This window comes from Corylus avellana, chromosome ca7 (genome assembly GCF_901000735.1).
Source record: "Corylus avellana chromosome ca7, CavTom2PMs-1.0".
Lineage (NCBI taxonomy): Eukaryota > Viridiplantae > Streptophyta > Magnoliopsida > Fagales > Betulaceae > Corylus > Corylus avellana.
The window spans coordinates 22,916,604-22,931,330 of NC_081547.1; the positions used below are offsets into that span (position 1 = coordinate 22,916,604).

Genomic DNA, 14,727 nt, shown 5'->3' on the forward strand with positions numbered 1-14,727 from the left:
CATATGTTACAAAAGGTTTATGGATGGTCCACAATTATGTCATCTCCAGTAAGTTGAATGAATTGATATTCATACACTTTAAACAGAATACGGAGAAGACATACCTTCTGGTATATTACAGTCATGATACCAGATCGTAACTTTAGCTTCAGCTTGGAAAGATGGAAACTGTATTGTGTATCCAAAAAAGATCTGCGCAATTGGGACAACCATTCAAAAAATATTACTGTTAGTGGTAAACAGCATTAAGAACACAGTATTTGACAGCAGAATTAAAGTATGTCTCTCAGGGAGAGAGAGACAGAGAGAGAGAGGTTGTGTAAATTAAAAGTAGCATAGGCTGTGAAGGTAAAAGAAACTATATGCCAGTCCATACATACAATAGTCATCCTCCAATCATGTCTTCTACAAACATAATCTAGGTACAAAAAAAGATTTCAAAGGAAAATGAAATAATATTCTTCAAATGGTTGATATTGTGTTAAGAAGAATAACTAATGCATTCAATGATTGTCTAAATGTGACATGGTCAAGTAGAGTAGTGAACCACAATAACAATGCTATGAACACCAAAAACCAGGTTTATAAAAGGCTGACACCATACAATGATATCAAGTATTCCAGAATTGACCACAAAAAAAAAAAAAAAATCTTGTGAATGTAATATATCAGGTTTCCTGTTCATGTTGTTATAACCATTTTAATTGAATTTGACTTCAGAATTATTGCTCGACTAAAATTATCACGAATATTTTGTTCTTTTCCTAAACTTATTGTAAGCAGAGTTACTCCTGTTTCTCTTCTACATTGTTTAAGAGAGAAAAGCAATACTTGGAAATGCGAAACACAAGAAAAGGGAAAACAAAAAGATATAAAACAATCATTAAAAGTTCAAGAGAGTTACTTAAAGACAGATGTGAGCCCCAAGGATATTGCAAGAGCATAGCCATCCAAATGCCCAGAACCTGATAAAAGAAAGCAGTAACAAATTCCATAATAAGAGGTATAAAACCAATTAAAACTTCATAAAGAAGTCATTACTAAGAAAAATCGGTGAAACAGTAATGCAGAGTCTGCCTCTTAATGCTGTAAAACTGAAAACTGAATTAAATGCAAGAGTTCTTTGAGAACTTCTCCCCAGCCGAACCAGTTGCTAACCAAACTGCTTATGCTTATGTTTTACTCACCCCTCTTAGTGAAAGATCACAATTTGGTAACCTCATTTTTAGTATATGGAGGTAATATCCCAAAATGGGCCTAGATATCCAATATTTTTTGGCAACATCACTCATGATATGCTTGTGTACCCATATGTACGACCACCCCCTGTACTCCATGAGTGACTCTTGTATATTAATACACCTTGGGTGTCTGATGACTTCTATAACCTGTTCTTATTTTCCTGTTTTCTTTAATGAAGTTGTTATTGAAGAAATGCATAAACGTAAAGGAAATTAAAGGGAATAAAGAAAATAAATAGAAAAGATTTACGTGGTTTAGTCTATGACCTATATTTACAAGACCAACAAAGGTCAAAAAATTGGGCCAACAATTACTGGCTTAGAAGAAAAAATTAAATTAAATTGAGGTTTCACCCAAATTAGAAAGAATTTTCCAGAAAAACAATGGAAATGAATCATGCAGTGATGTAATGGATCATATTATAATTTTTTTTCAACATTGGAAGAATCACAACTAAGAAGTGATCATTTGCAGCAAAACCTTGTTGAAGGAATCGAATCAGCTTATTGAGAAGCAATGGTCCCGCAAAACCAATACAATCATTAAGCACCTAGCAATATGCCAATACAATTTCATTATTATTAATTGAAATCTGCCAAAAAATATTATGTGAACTTATTTAAAAAGTAAACAAACCAGTAAGAACAAAACTATATGCTACATGTTTTTCTTCTCTATCTTCAAGAGACAGAGCAGGAATTAGAGGCAGCATCATCATTATTATTAATTGAAATCTGCCAAAATATATTATGTAAACTTATTTAAAAGGTAAACAAACCAATAAGAACAAAACAAAACTATATGCTACATGTTTTACTTCTCTATCTAAAAGAGACACAGCAGGAATTAGAGGTAGCATCATCAAAATAAAAACAAAACCATCTACGAAGCTAGAAATACCTTTAACAAACCTAGGCGTACATATGGCCACCCATATGCACAACAGATTGCTCTAAACAAGGAGGGATTAGAGCGATTACTAATCCACTGATCTCGCCAACAGCTTAACAATGTATTATGACAGGAAGATGGATCCATATCAGCAGGTAGCCGAAGCAAATCTTCAAAGTCCAGCTGCTTTATCACACCACGATTCAACACAGAAGTGATAGATTTAAATGTCATAAGATCCCAGAAGCTCTGTGTTTTTCCCTTTGACAATCAAATTACAATTGGTACAAATTTGTCAGCTTTCAGGAAAAGGACGGAGAAGACTTAAAATAGACAGCATTCAAGAGTAGTAGTCTCGTTAGGATTTTAAGCCTCAATTGCTATGATTTATATGCAAGGATTACATAATTGAAATTGTACTCTTCATGGTAAAGGATTCCTCTAGAAAGTAAAGAGTGACATTATACTCTTTATTAGAAAAGAAAGAAAAAAAAAGGTCACCAGTTAATATATTATAAGGTAGTGGAGAACTGACCAAGCAACAAATATTTCACTAATTGTTCTTGTAGGGAAAGTTTATTACAGCTGCTAGGCGTCAGTCAAACTAGATATATGCTTGATTAGGCATGCCATGTAAGGCCATGTCTTAACAGACCTGCTAAAATAGATATATGCTTGATTAGGAATGAAATGTAAGGCCATGTCTTAACTGAACTGCTAATCATTATGAGGTCATGCTACTCTGATAGAGGCTAAATAGCCATATTCACATAGCGGCATTTCTTCGAATGAAATTATAGAAAGCTTCCAAATTAAAAATGAAAGAACAAAGTGGAACATTATCCTTGTTAAAGTATTAATTAAACGATTAAATTTATGGTTTCCTACCAGCTTAAGCTTTTTGAATAAGTGGTTATTAACATGATATCAAAGCAAAACTCCTAAGTTCAAATACTAACTCCACAGTTTATTCCACATTTCAGTTCAATATTCTACGTGTTAGGCCTCACTTGTTGAGAAAGAGTTTGAGTCCACACGTGAAAGAGTGTGTTAAAGTATTAATTAAATAATTAAATTCATCATTTCCTATCAGCTTAAGCTTTTATGATAAGTGGTGACTTAACAATCTTGAACTAGTGTAGTAAATGGTTCTTTTACTCTTACATATTTGTGGAGCAAGAATGACACAAGGTCTCTTTTGGAAGCACGCTTGTTTCTGTAAAGCATAGAGTCCCACTTCATTTACATTGGTTCAGATTTTCTTTTACAAAAGACTAGAGCATACAAGTACATTGAATTAAGATAATTCTTGTACAGTAGCCATAATCAAGATCTTTGGTGTCTTAAAAATGTAATAATTTCGTCATTCGTACTCCCGAAATGCAATCAGAAACAGGATAAATCATGGAAAGCAAAAGGGAAAAAAGAAATCCATATTACCTTCCTCCCCAAAAAAGAAAAAGAGCGAGTTAAGGAAGCATTTGAAACTTAGGAAGAAATTTTAAGGAAAAACAAAAGGAACTTATAAAAGATGTTTGAGAATCACCTTGTGGAAGACCTAAGGAAACATAAAGAAGCAACATATTGCAATAGTGAAAACAAGTTCCCAAGTGTTTCCAAAAGGATTCCAATCAAATTAATAAAGTTCCCCATATGCCTTTAAGACCTTCCTAAAGTGTTGGCTAGAAATTTTCCCACAGACATCCACATCCATTTTGTAAACATGCTGATGGAAAATACATTTTCCTCGTAGGACAATGTTCTTTGGCAACCAATGCCTAGGTATGAAGCTTAAAAGGTTAGAACTGAAATAAAAACTTCAGGACTGGGTGTGCATAGGAATTCCTTTGGAACATAGATTTCCCAATGGATGATTACATATAACTTCTTACATTGGTTGAATTTTATCACCAAATATATTGAAAAATCGAGAATATAAGCAACGAAATAATTCAACAAAATGAAAAATAAGATGATTGCATAATACTTACAGAATCCCTATGACCACCTTCCTCAAGGTCCATGTCAGTGGACATCAGTGACTCTTCCAATGAACTACACTTTGGGCAAGACAGTATTGTCAATGGATCTCATTAATACGATATTGATTAGGACAAAGTGTTACATCTCTACACATTACACTTAGAAGTCCAATGAGTAAATAATATAGCATATAATGCTTGCTATAATAACTTTTCCACCATATTGTTGATAATTAAAGTAAAATGGAATCACAGCCCAGACAAAATTATATGCTAAGAATTGTAACCTACCATTATTACTAGATCAATTTGGATATTCAAGTTATTAGCGGGGGCTTTGCCCTTATATATGCAAATCTCCTTTCTGGCTTTATTATCAAGTGTAAAACCCAAAACCTGCTACTTTTCTTAAATGATAGTGCAACATCATGTTAAGCAATGTCTTGGAAGGCCACTACATAATCAACTACAAGAGGGGGAGTTCTTGGTTTACGCAAGCATAGAAGAAAAATTCTGGTGGCATCAATTGAGCCATTAGATGGTAAATAACTGCAGAACAAAAGAAAGCATATGCTTTTTTTTTTTTTTTTTTTTGTTCTTTTTTTTCTGTTTTTGAAATAAAGGGAGGGGGGGCAGGCTGCTAGCCTCATGTTATTCGGATTGGTGATATTAATTATGAAGCAAGAATAAAATCTTGTCCCAGAAAAAATAATAAAATAATAACTGTTTTTCTATCCCTTTTTGGGGAGGGGGGGAGAGAGAAAATGGTAACCATACTCTTCAAACTGGAAAGAAAACCTAAAAAGCCGTTGTTCTCTTTTTAATACTCTTCTTGGTCATAACCTTGCTTGTATTCATAACAAGGTATTTTAAAAAAATTATTCAGAGACATAAGTTTTTTTCCAAAGCCAATACCAATCATAGTGCCACCTGAATTCTCCGTTATAATTTTCTAGATGTGAGTCATGTGACTATGATCCAGAAAGAACAGGACTAGAAGAGAATAAGTAACCAGATAATACCTGCTCTTGGAAGATGTCAGCTTTATTCTGATAATGTTAATGGATATGCCAAACACGATATCCAACAAAACAGCACAGCTCTCTTTAAGACATCTCAAAATCTGTCAAATGAAACTTGTAATGAATTGTGATTCCATCTAGCAAAAAATTTCAGATGCCGCATGATTTTACTGTACCTAAGCAATTCAGAATTTAGTACAATGTGCCAAAGAGTTGGAAAGACTTTAAAATGTCCTCAAGACGAGTAATTTTAATCACAACCTAAATGGCTTTCTGGCCAAAAGATATAATATTCCAAGTACTCTAAGATTGTATAAAAACCTCATTACTGAAATGAGAACTTAAGTAATCTCATCACCTATTTGGCATCATTATAGTGTTTCAGTTTTTAGAGTGGTCATATTAAGCCTGTATAGACTCTCTGGTTTGGAGGAGCTGTCAGACAATGGAGTGTATTTAGTTACCTTTACACACAGTCAAGCTGCTTTTTTAAGATCATTATTCAGTTACATCTCTATCTCATTTAGCCCTTCTTATCTATTTCCTTTTCAGATTTCAGGTTGATGATCTCCATTCGTTGTGCCTCTTTGTGCTAATGATAAATTCTTGAAAGAAAAAAAAAAAAAAAAAAGATATATATATATAGTACATGGAAAAAATATGAAGAGGTAAGTACTAGTTGCAACCGTCCCACATCTGGTCATCCAGACACCTTTTTATTTTCATGAAAAGTAAAAGCCAATGAAGCATTTTACAAAAATAAAATCATCCCAGGTGTTGAAGGTTTAGAGAATTGATTTAAGCCTTCTTCACCACAGAAGATAACTTAGCGTGTATGTTTGTGACCAAGCTATGCAACTATTGAGATCTGAACTATGTGTAGTGAAGAAAATAAAACAGGCAGACATTTCTTAAATAGGAATAGGCAATGTAATGTCCCATCCATCCAGAAATGGAAAATTTACCAACAGAGAAAACCACGGGAGACAACAGAACATGGCAAGAAGAAACTTCTAAGAGAGAAATAGTACCTCCAACGAAGAAAATGTTGCTAGCAAATAGAGGATGCCCAATAGTGGTTTTACAATCCACCAGAAACAAAGCACCGAGTTGCAAAACACGTACTGATAGTTGGCCAACCTTGAAAAGAGTATGATAGTTGTCTACATATTTGTAAAAGCAAAAACTAAGAACACAAACATAAAGTTAATATAAAAAAAATTAAATTAAAAACAATGTAGCCAATGACTAGAAGTTGAAAAGCTTACCCAGACTGCAAACTGAGAACATCTGAAAAACCATTCATGATGAACAATAAAATCTCCATGAAGTGCTTTCTTTAAAAGCAAAACCACGTCCAAAAAAGACAAACACGCTCCCAAAGCAGGAAAATAATGCAAGAAGAACTTTTCTCGTGCATTTATCTGCATGATCTTCTGAAAGCTTAGTGTATCTTAACTTCTTCAAATGAAATTTGAAAAACAAAAATACACTGACACAAATAACAGAGCACCCAGCTTCCTATGTAAATTAGAATCAACTAAGAAACCAAAAACTGTGCTCTACACAGTTCAGAAGTAAATAAAGAAGCTTGATAGATATCATATCGTTTATGCGTATACCACATATTGCAAAGAATCTCTTTTAGGATACACGAGCCAAAAGCCAAAAATACTACAAACACTATAGATAACAGGACACTAGTTATGACATATGCAGATAATTAGAATGCATAATAGTGTAAAGAATAAAATGAATAAGTTCTTGTGTACACATTGAATGAGTTGTATTTTATGCATTATAATATTTGTTATATTGAAATTATCAATTATATTCTTTTTACAAGTCAAAGAAGTGGTAAAGAAAAACGCCAATTCAAAGATTAAGCCAGACAGTATAATAGGCGGAAAGTGCACTATAGGACTGTCTGCAAAGGTTAAGCTGGGAAAAGAAAAAGAAATACATAATAATGTTTTCTAATTAATTAATGGAAGCCCATAGACCTCTAGTGGATTTTAGAGGGAAAAAGATCTAAAGGCAAACCAACTGATGATACCACAAATTGGTTGAAGACGTTAAAACATTTTGTGGATTTCATCATTGTCAAGTTTAAACTCGTATCTTTATGTGCTATATGTGATAGATCAAATTTTCAAATTCAATATGAGATTTCTTATTTGTCAATGAACAAGAAACTATTTATCAAGAAAAGCGAAAAAGTTAGAACCATAACTTGAACTGCCCATTCATTGAGAAGGACAAATTTTAAAAATCATCCAGTGGATAAAGGTAAATATGATGCAAATTGAGCAATTTGTCAATAGTTACAAATGTTTAAAAGAAAGTCCTTTTAAGCATGAAAGCAATTCCTAGGAGAAAAAACATTAGCATGGACAAATAGAAAATGTGTTCTATTCTCTATCTATTTGTGTGCATGTGAGTTTATTTTATGCATAGAAGTTCCCAAGAAGAGTTAACAAAGTAACCATTGAGATCTGAGACAAAGGAGTAAAAGAGAGAGAGTGTAACCAGTTGACAGTCATCTGGCTTTCATTGTTTCTTTTCATTTTCTGATATCACTTAAGTATCTAATCAGATTCTAGTTGAGACAAAGGAACAAACAAAAAAAATAAATCTTGGAAACTTTAACTCAATATAGATTTAGGTTTTTGTTGCCCTATAAGCAAGCAAAATGAGCATATATAACTTAGGACCCACCCTCCATCTCTGTCTGGCCCTCCTCTGAGTAAGTATGATGACTAAAATCATAACAACAGTCACCGAATTCACTCCAAAACCTAAAACCGTATGCATCATTAAGGAAATGCAATTTGTCAAAACATCAACTATTTTTTGCGTCAAAGTAAATTAACACTAATGACTAAGCCCTCAAACTATAAGGATATATGTTGGTGAAACACTCGGATATTTGATTTCCATCCCATACCTGGAAACCAGAAAGGAAAATGTCAATTCATGATCAGAATCTATTCCCTTCTACTTTTAATTCTTTGTCATATTACACAATCAATTTCATTTTAAATTATGAAAAATGAAAAACCCAACTAAGCCAGTAAATTGCATTAGCCTCAGTATTGCTAAGTCTAGGTTTTTATCAGAATTTTGTGCTACATAACAGATTTGCAAAGTCTATGACAAAAAACAGTCCAGTTTATTTTGACTTCATAAATATTAAAGGAAAAAAAAGGGTCCAGATATGTTGCCACAAATAATTCAGTGAAACACCGATAGAGTGAGAAAAGAAAATAATAAATTCATTGCAACAGTAGAGACGATCTATTCGGTTATTAAGAGAACTGCAGAAAAGAAAAGGGAAATAAAATGCAATTATTGAAAATGGAAAATTTAACACCCCAACAAAGCCATTTAGTCTGACCTCGGTGAAGCAACTTCTTTTTCTCAGGATCCAACACAGTTCAAAAAGAAAAATAGCTTAGGCTCCATTAGTCTTGACGTAAAACGTTTTCAAAAGACTTTCATGGAATGATTCGTTTTCTGTTATTTAGTTTGAGACCCTTTATTTTTATAGTTTTATGTTGCATCGAAAATCTCTATATCAAAACCAACAAAAAAAACCCACAAAAACTAGGTAGACAATGGTAGTTGTGGTGGCATTGCTGGCGGGAGAAGGACGGGGGCAGTGATGGTGGCGGCGGTGCGGAGAAAAGGGAGGGAAATGATGGTGGCAACATGAGAAATGGGTGGAGGAAGGTGGTGGTGGCAGCATAAAGGAGTGGCGGAAGAGGGGTAGAGGCCTTTGTTCAAAAAAATCATTTATACCGTTTTTCGCTACATAATTTTCTTTTGCTTTTTTTTTTTTATATAAGCAGTTTAACAATATCTACATTGAAAACAGAGTCTAAATATTCTGCACAAAATGATACATCTGCTCCAAATGATACATCCAGGAACAGTTTCAATGAAAGTAAGAAAGACAAAAATACGCTCTATTTGGCTGCTGAGAAAAGAAAGAAAAATAAAACATACTCAAAATTTAAACCCGTTAAAATCATAAAACTGCACTCAACTAAGCATAACATCAAAATTTGGTATATAGTGATAACAGCTCGTTCATTTTTTGGAAACCAAAAGAACATGTTAAGAAACCAACAAATTCAAAGTTTCAGTTACTTTTCTATTTCTTTTCCTCAAAACTTTCAACTTTTCCGTTTGGCTACCCAAGAAAATGAGAGAAACTAAAAGACATTAAGAAATTCAACATTTAGTTAATTTTATTTTCTTTCCCTCAAAATTTTCTCAGCTACGAAATGGAGGTACAGCTGAGGTTCAACTAGAACAAATATTTCAGAGGCGAAGTTAGTCTGGTCAATTCTGTTTTCTTTTCTTCAAAATTGTCCCGGCTACCAAACAGCTTCACAAAAGAAATAAAGTACAGGAATTCTCCGTTCAATTTCCAACAAAAACCTTTCTTCAACACTCAGCTAAATTTTCTCTTATTTTCCTCAAAATTTTCTCGGGTACCAAACGGAGGCCACCATGAAGGAATTAGAGAAAGAAAGGAAGAAAGAAATAGAGTGCGTCAGGAAGTGAGAAAGGGAATGCGAGAACGTACGGATGGGGAATTAGGGCAAATTAGAGCCGTGAAGTCGTCCATGGATCGTTTGAAGTGTCGACTGCAAAGAGCAAATGTAACAGAGCTTCCGACTCCGCTTCCTTCTTCCCCCTGTCAATGCTCATTTATAGCACGAGCAAGTTTGTTTCTGAAAAGTCAAGAAGACAAACTTTTATGTTTAACACGTGGCATACTTAGCAAAGACTAAAGGACCTACATCATGGATCATGGATGTTGCCACACCACTGATTTAACTTTAAAAATAAAAAAGGAAAATTACATTTTACTCCCTTAAAGTTTAGAGCGATTTTCAATTCGACCATCACTAATATTTCAATTTTTACAATGCACCCCCCAAACTTGCAAATTTTTTTCAATTCGACCAATTTCATCCAAAAATTTTCGTATTACCCCTATTTTTAAACTTTTTTATTTTTTATAAGAAAAAAAAAAAAAAAAATTTGAGTTGCAAAAATGGCCACATGGCCAGCCACCCCAAATTTTTTTTTTTTAATTTTTTTATAAAAAATTTAAAAAAAAAAATTAGGGGCAATATGAAAATTTTTGGATGAAATTGGTTGAATTGAAAAAAATTTGCAAGTTTGGGAGGTGCATTGCAAAAATTGAAACATTGGTGGTCGAATTGAAAATCGCCCCAAACTTTACGAGGGTAAAGTATACTTTTCCCAAATAAAAACCTCCTCACATCAATCAAACGCTCCATTCTCTTGCATCTTCATTCCCACTCGTTTTTTCATAATTATGAATTTTATTGATTTATTCTCTAAAGTTGTAATTGTTATCAAATATATCAGTATGTCTATTTTTTGCTAAATTTCTAACCGTATTATCATGGCATACTCAATCAGAAAAAGACATATGTTTTCTTCATTAAATAAATATTAATATAAAAATTTTAAATTTTAAAAATAAATAAATAAACCATAAGATGGGGTGGTCATTCTAGGAAGGGACACAGCAACATCAAAGACTTATGCTCAATGGGGCTAAGAGAACGGAGAAGTATTGAAATGGATAGGATTTATTTAGTTGTTTAAAGAAGGTAATTTTGTCAAAATTATTTCCTAAAAACAACTAATTTGTTCATTTTCATTTCATTTGAAATGGAGAGGATCCAAGTCCTCATAGAACCTGCAGGCTATCAAATGAACCATCAATATAAATGAGTTATAGCAAGAAAGCTCATTTTAGCTTGACGGTGTTTTATAGCACTTGAAATTAATTAACCAGTAATTAGCCACTTTGTCCTATGTTAAGGGCTGGTTGGAGCCACCCCTTAATTAAGGGGTGTCCTTGAGCCATCTCGGCTTTTGTTTGGAACTACCTCTCTTTTTCTTTTCTTTTTTTCTTTTTTTGGTTAATTTGAAGTTTTTATTTTATTTTTTTAATTTTTTTAGTTAAAATATTTTTAATATGAATGGTATAATAATCTTTTACATTTTTTTATTATTTATTTAAGGAAAAAGAAATTACTAGAAGTGTTTTGAAAACTCGAGTATTGGCCAAATTGAAAATTCTAAAACGTAAAATTTTAAAAAGTACATGCCAGTTTTAGATTTTTTTTTTTTTTTTTTTGATAAGATCACGGATGACCAAAATGAATGCTAAAGGGCTTCAAGGATTAAATGAAAGAGTAAAGATATAAAAAAATTAGAATCCTCGTGGGTTTTTTTTTTTTTTTTTTTTTGACATGTCCGGAAAATTCGAACTATTGACCTCCGTTTTAGGAGATGTTATCTTCAGCCAATTGAAAATGTAATGTAACATTTAAAATCACTAATAGATCAAAATTTAATTTTACAAGTCCAATGCAAATTGATCTGCCATAAGAAAAGGTCATTGTAGTGTACCTTTCATTTTCTTTTCTCTTTTTTCTTTTTAAACCAACCTACAAATTAATGGTTCTAACCAGAATGGAAAAAGAAAAGAAAAGGAGTGGGCAGTTTACTCTTTTTAGATCAAATCTTGTGAGTGGGGCAGCTTTTCTTTTCTTTTCTTTTTCTTCTTTTTCTCTGAGCAGTGGAGCAGGTTTTGTGATAGGATCAAACAAAGTTTCTTCCCATCCAACCTCCTAGATTTCTGCGTTGTAATTAGACATCAGAAAAAGAAAATACAAGATTCCCTTCTTGTTCATGAATCTGCTGAAAAGTAATGGTAAAAGGTTTCATGGTGCGCTCCACATCACAGCTCCACTCCAACTTGGGAAAAAGCATGCAACCACATCACGTACGGTACAAACTATAAACTAAGGTATATATTTATAATATAAATATATATCGCCAAAACTCGCACTCTCTCTCATTAGGTTTTTGTATTAAATGTAAAACCTTGATATCTAGATGTGTTCCTCATTGCTTTTGGGAAGTTGTACGACTCTTTGGGACATTAACTTGGAATTGATTAGATCGAGTGCTAGGGGCTTAGGAAGACCCAAAATAGGTACTAGATCGGACCAAGATCGATCCTTGGCCTCCCAAGATCGATCATCACAGTCTAGAATCCTTAAATTGTGGTTTTCTTAAGTATATTAAGGTTTATAAGCGTGTTTTAGGGTTTGTGTTTAGTTGTTTGGCTAATATTAAGTTTTGAATTTGCAGAACATGGAGTTAGATTTCAGTATGTTTAGGGTTAGATTGGAGCGTTCGACGTAAGTAAACTCACTTAAGAAGTAGATAAAAACTTTATTACATGATATTACAAATGAAAAGTAGAAATTTTCTTCAAGCATGAAATGATATGATTTTCAACCTGATGTGAGCCCTTATTATATTTCAATAGTTGAATTATGTTTGATTTACCAAGCGTCATTACAAAAACCCTTAAGAGTTAGGGACATTTGTTTATGGGATCGTTTTAATAAAACGACCCCACTAGAGGTCATTTTAATAGTAAAAGAAACTTCTCAGAAAGAGATGGGTCGTATAAACAGTACAACACTGTTCAAACGACCCCTCATTCTGAGAGGTGTCGTTTGAACAGTAAACAACTCCACTCAGAGGGGACATGTGGATAGTAACACGTCCCCTTCTAGAAGACTACGTGTACTGTTCAAACGTCCCCTTCTAAAAAGGGACGTGTCAATGAAAATGTCAGTGTAGGGACATTTTTACTGTTTAAACGTTCTTAATTTTAATTCTAGTCACTATACTTAGGAACACTTGCACAATGTCACTATTTGAGCGTCCCTAATTAAACATAGATGTTTTTTTATCTTAAAATGTCACATTAAAAATGTCCGTAATTTTAAGGTTTTTTTTTGTAGTGCATGTTTTATAAATGGAAAGTCATGGAAATGTTAAAAAGTATGAAGGTCATGAGATTTATGATTACCTTGAATGAAGAATCCGTATGAGATTTATGGTTATCCAATGAGGGTTTATTTATGAATTACAATTATCTTTGTTAAAATAATGATGAGACATTTTGATACCATGTTAAAATAATAATGAGGTTATGATACCATATTGAAATAATGATGATGCTTTGATGTTATGTTGAAGTTTGTGGGGCAAAACTAAATAACAAAATAATAATAGAAGCAAAAGAGAGAAAATAATACAAGGAATTTACTGGTGGTTGGGTGTTAGACACCTACGTCTATCACTCTGAATAGCCCTAAGGATTACATTGTGCTCATTAACATATTTTGTTTACAATACGAAAGTCCCTATTTATAGGATACGTAGTAAATAAATACAAATATGGTAATTTGATTACAATCGACATAATATTTGATATCAACCCAATATTATAATATTTTTCATATATTCTAAATTTCTAACAATCTTGAAGGGAGAGTCGGTATGCATTATAGATTACTCGCTAATGAGTTTCCGGTATGAGTTTACTGCTACCATGTAATGGAGTGCTGGTATGCGGTATGCATTATGTTACTCGGTGATGTGTTTTCAGTATGAGCGACGACTGCCTTTTAATAGGGTGCCGATATGTTATAACTACGTAGCCGGTATATATTTACGGTACCTTGTGGCATGGATACCCATTTGTTATGGATTACCTATAATAGGTTCAATATGGCATGCTAACCCCTATTGTACAATGGATAATGTACGTGTATGCTACGGTGTTTTCTGTACCAATATGTTATGGATCATGTGTAATAGGGTTATAGTATGATAAGATAACTTCTACCGTATAAACGTTGATATACGAGTATGATGATATAATGAGATTAATCATTTTTCAATTGTTATTCTGTTTTCATTTGCTCAGAAAAACAAAAACTCCCCATACAGGAAAACATTTCCACCATTCTTATGATACAACCATGTGAATTAGAAACACATAATGAGAAAGAAAAAAACAAAAAACAAAACAAAAAGGACATCGAAATTGGAATTAGTTAAGGGGTTAAATATCTTTTTCGTCAATATGCTTTGCGTTTTTATCAAATGAATTTCAAAAGTAACAAAAATAGTCCTTGTGCCTTCGTCGTTTATTGTTTTACTACTTTTGTCCATATCCAGTTAGAAAAGTTTAACATATTATGTGCCACGTGTTCAAATCACCACATAAGACTAATAAAATAGAAAAATATTAAGGATTAATAAGTTCTCTATATTTGATCAATACCATTTTATAAATTGATTATTAGATTTGTAGATTTATGTGAACCTCACATAAATTAATGGTAAATCCTACAAGTCTAATGATCGATTTATTAAATTTATAAGAAAATATAGACCAAATATAAAGAATTTATTGACCATAACTAGGGTTATAAATAAACCAGTCCATTCAACAACCTCCTCGGTTTAACTCGACTCGAACTCGAGCTTGATACTATAAAAATTCACTCAATTAGTAAATGATACCCAACTTGCTCGAGAAAACTCGATAGAGACTCGCGAGCTCAGCTCGTTTAAAGCTTGAACGATTCGTTTACTCGATTCATTATATATATATATTTATATATGTATTACTAAAAATTAGTTATATAAATTTAAGTATGTAT

At 32.8% G+C, this 14,727-nt stretch overlaps 1 protein-coding gene across 3 annotated transcripts in view; it reads right to left on the minus strand.

Annotated features, from left to right (window-relative positions):
• LOC132186064 (ABC transporter C family member 13) overlaps positions 1–9,824 on the minus strand; it is a 38,798-nt gene extending 28,974 nt beyond the window's left edge. Inside the window, exons 1-11 of one of the 3 annotated variants that reach the window (XM_059599841.1) lie at positions 9,732–9,824; positions 8,044–8,084; positions 7,856–7,943; positions 6,406–6,561; positions 6,169–6,300; positions 5,138–5,238; positions 4,125–4,188; positions 2,143–2,394; positions 1,723–1,792; positions 905–965; positions 105–192 (exon numbers count right to left, since the gene is read on the minus strand). In XM_059599841.1, coding sequence (XP_059455824.1) covers positions 105–192; positions 905–965; positions 1,723–1,792; positions 2,143–2,394; positions 4,125–4,188; positions 5,138–5,238; positions 6,169–6,300; positions 6,406–6,561; positions 7,856–7,943; positions 8,044–8,084; positions 9,732–9,773 — 1,095 coding nt within the window. In that variant the 5' untranslated portion in view covers positions 9,774–9,824. Of the gene's footprint in view, positions 1–104; positions 193–904; positions 966–1,722; positions 1,793–2,142; positions 2,395–4,124; positions 4,194–5,137; positions 5,239–6,168; positions 6,301–6,405; positions 6,562–7,855; positions 7,944–8,043; positions 8,085–9,731 lie in introns of those variants that run through there. The other 2 variants (XM_059599842.1, XM_059599843.1) reach the window with 2 other exon arrangements.
• Between the last annotated feature and the right edge of the window lie 4,903 nt (positions 9,825–14,727).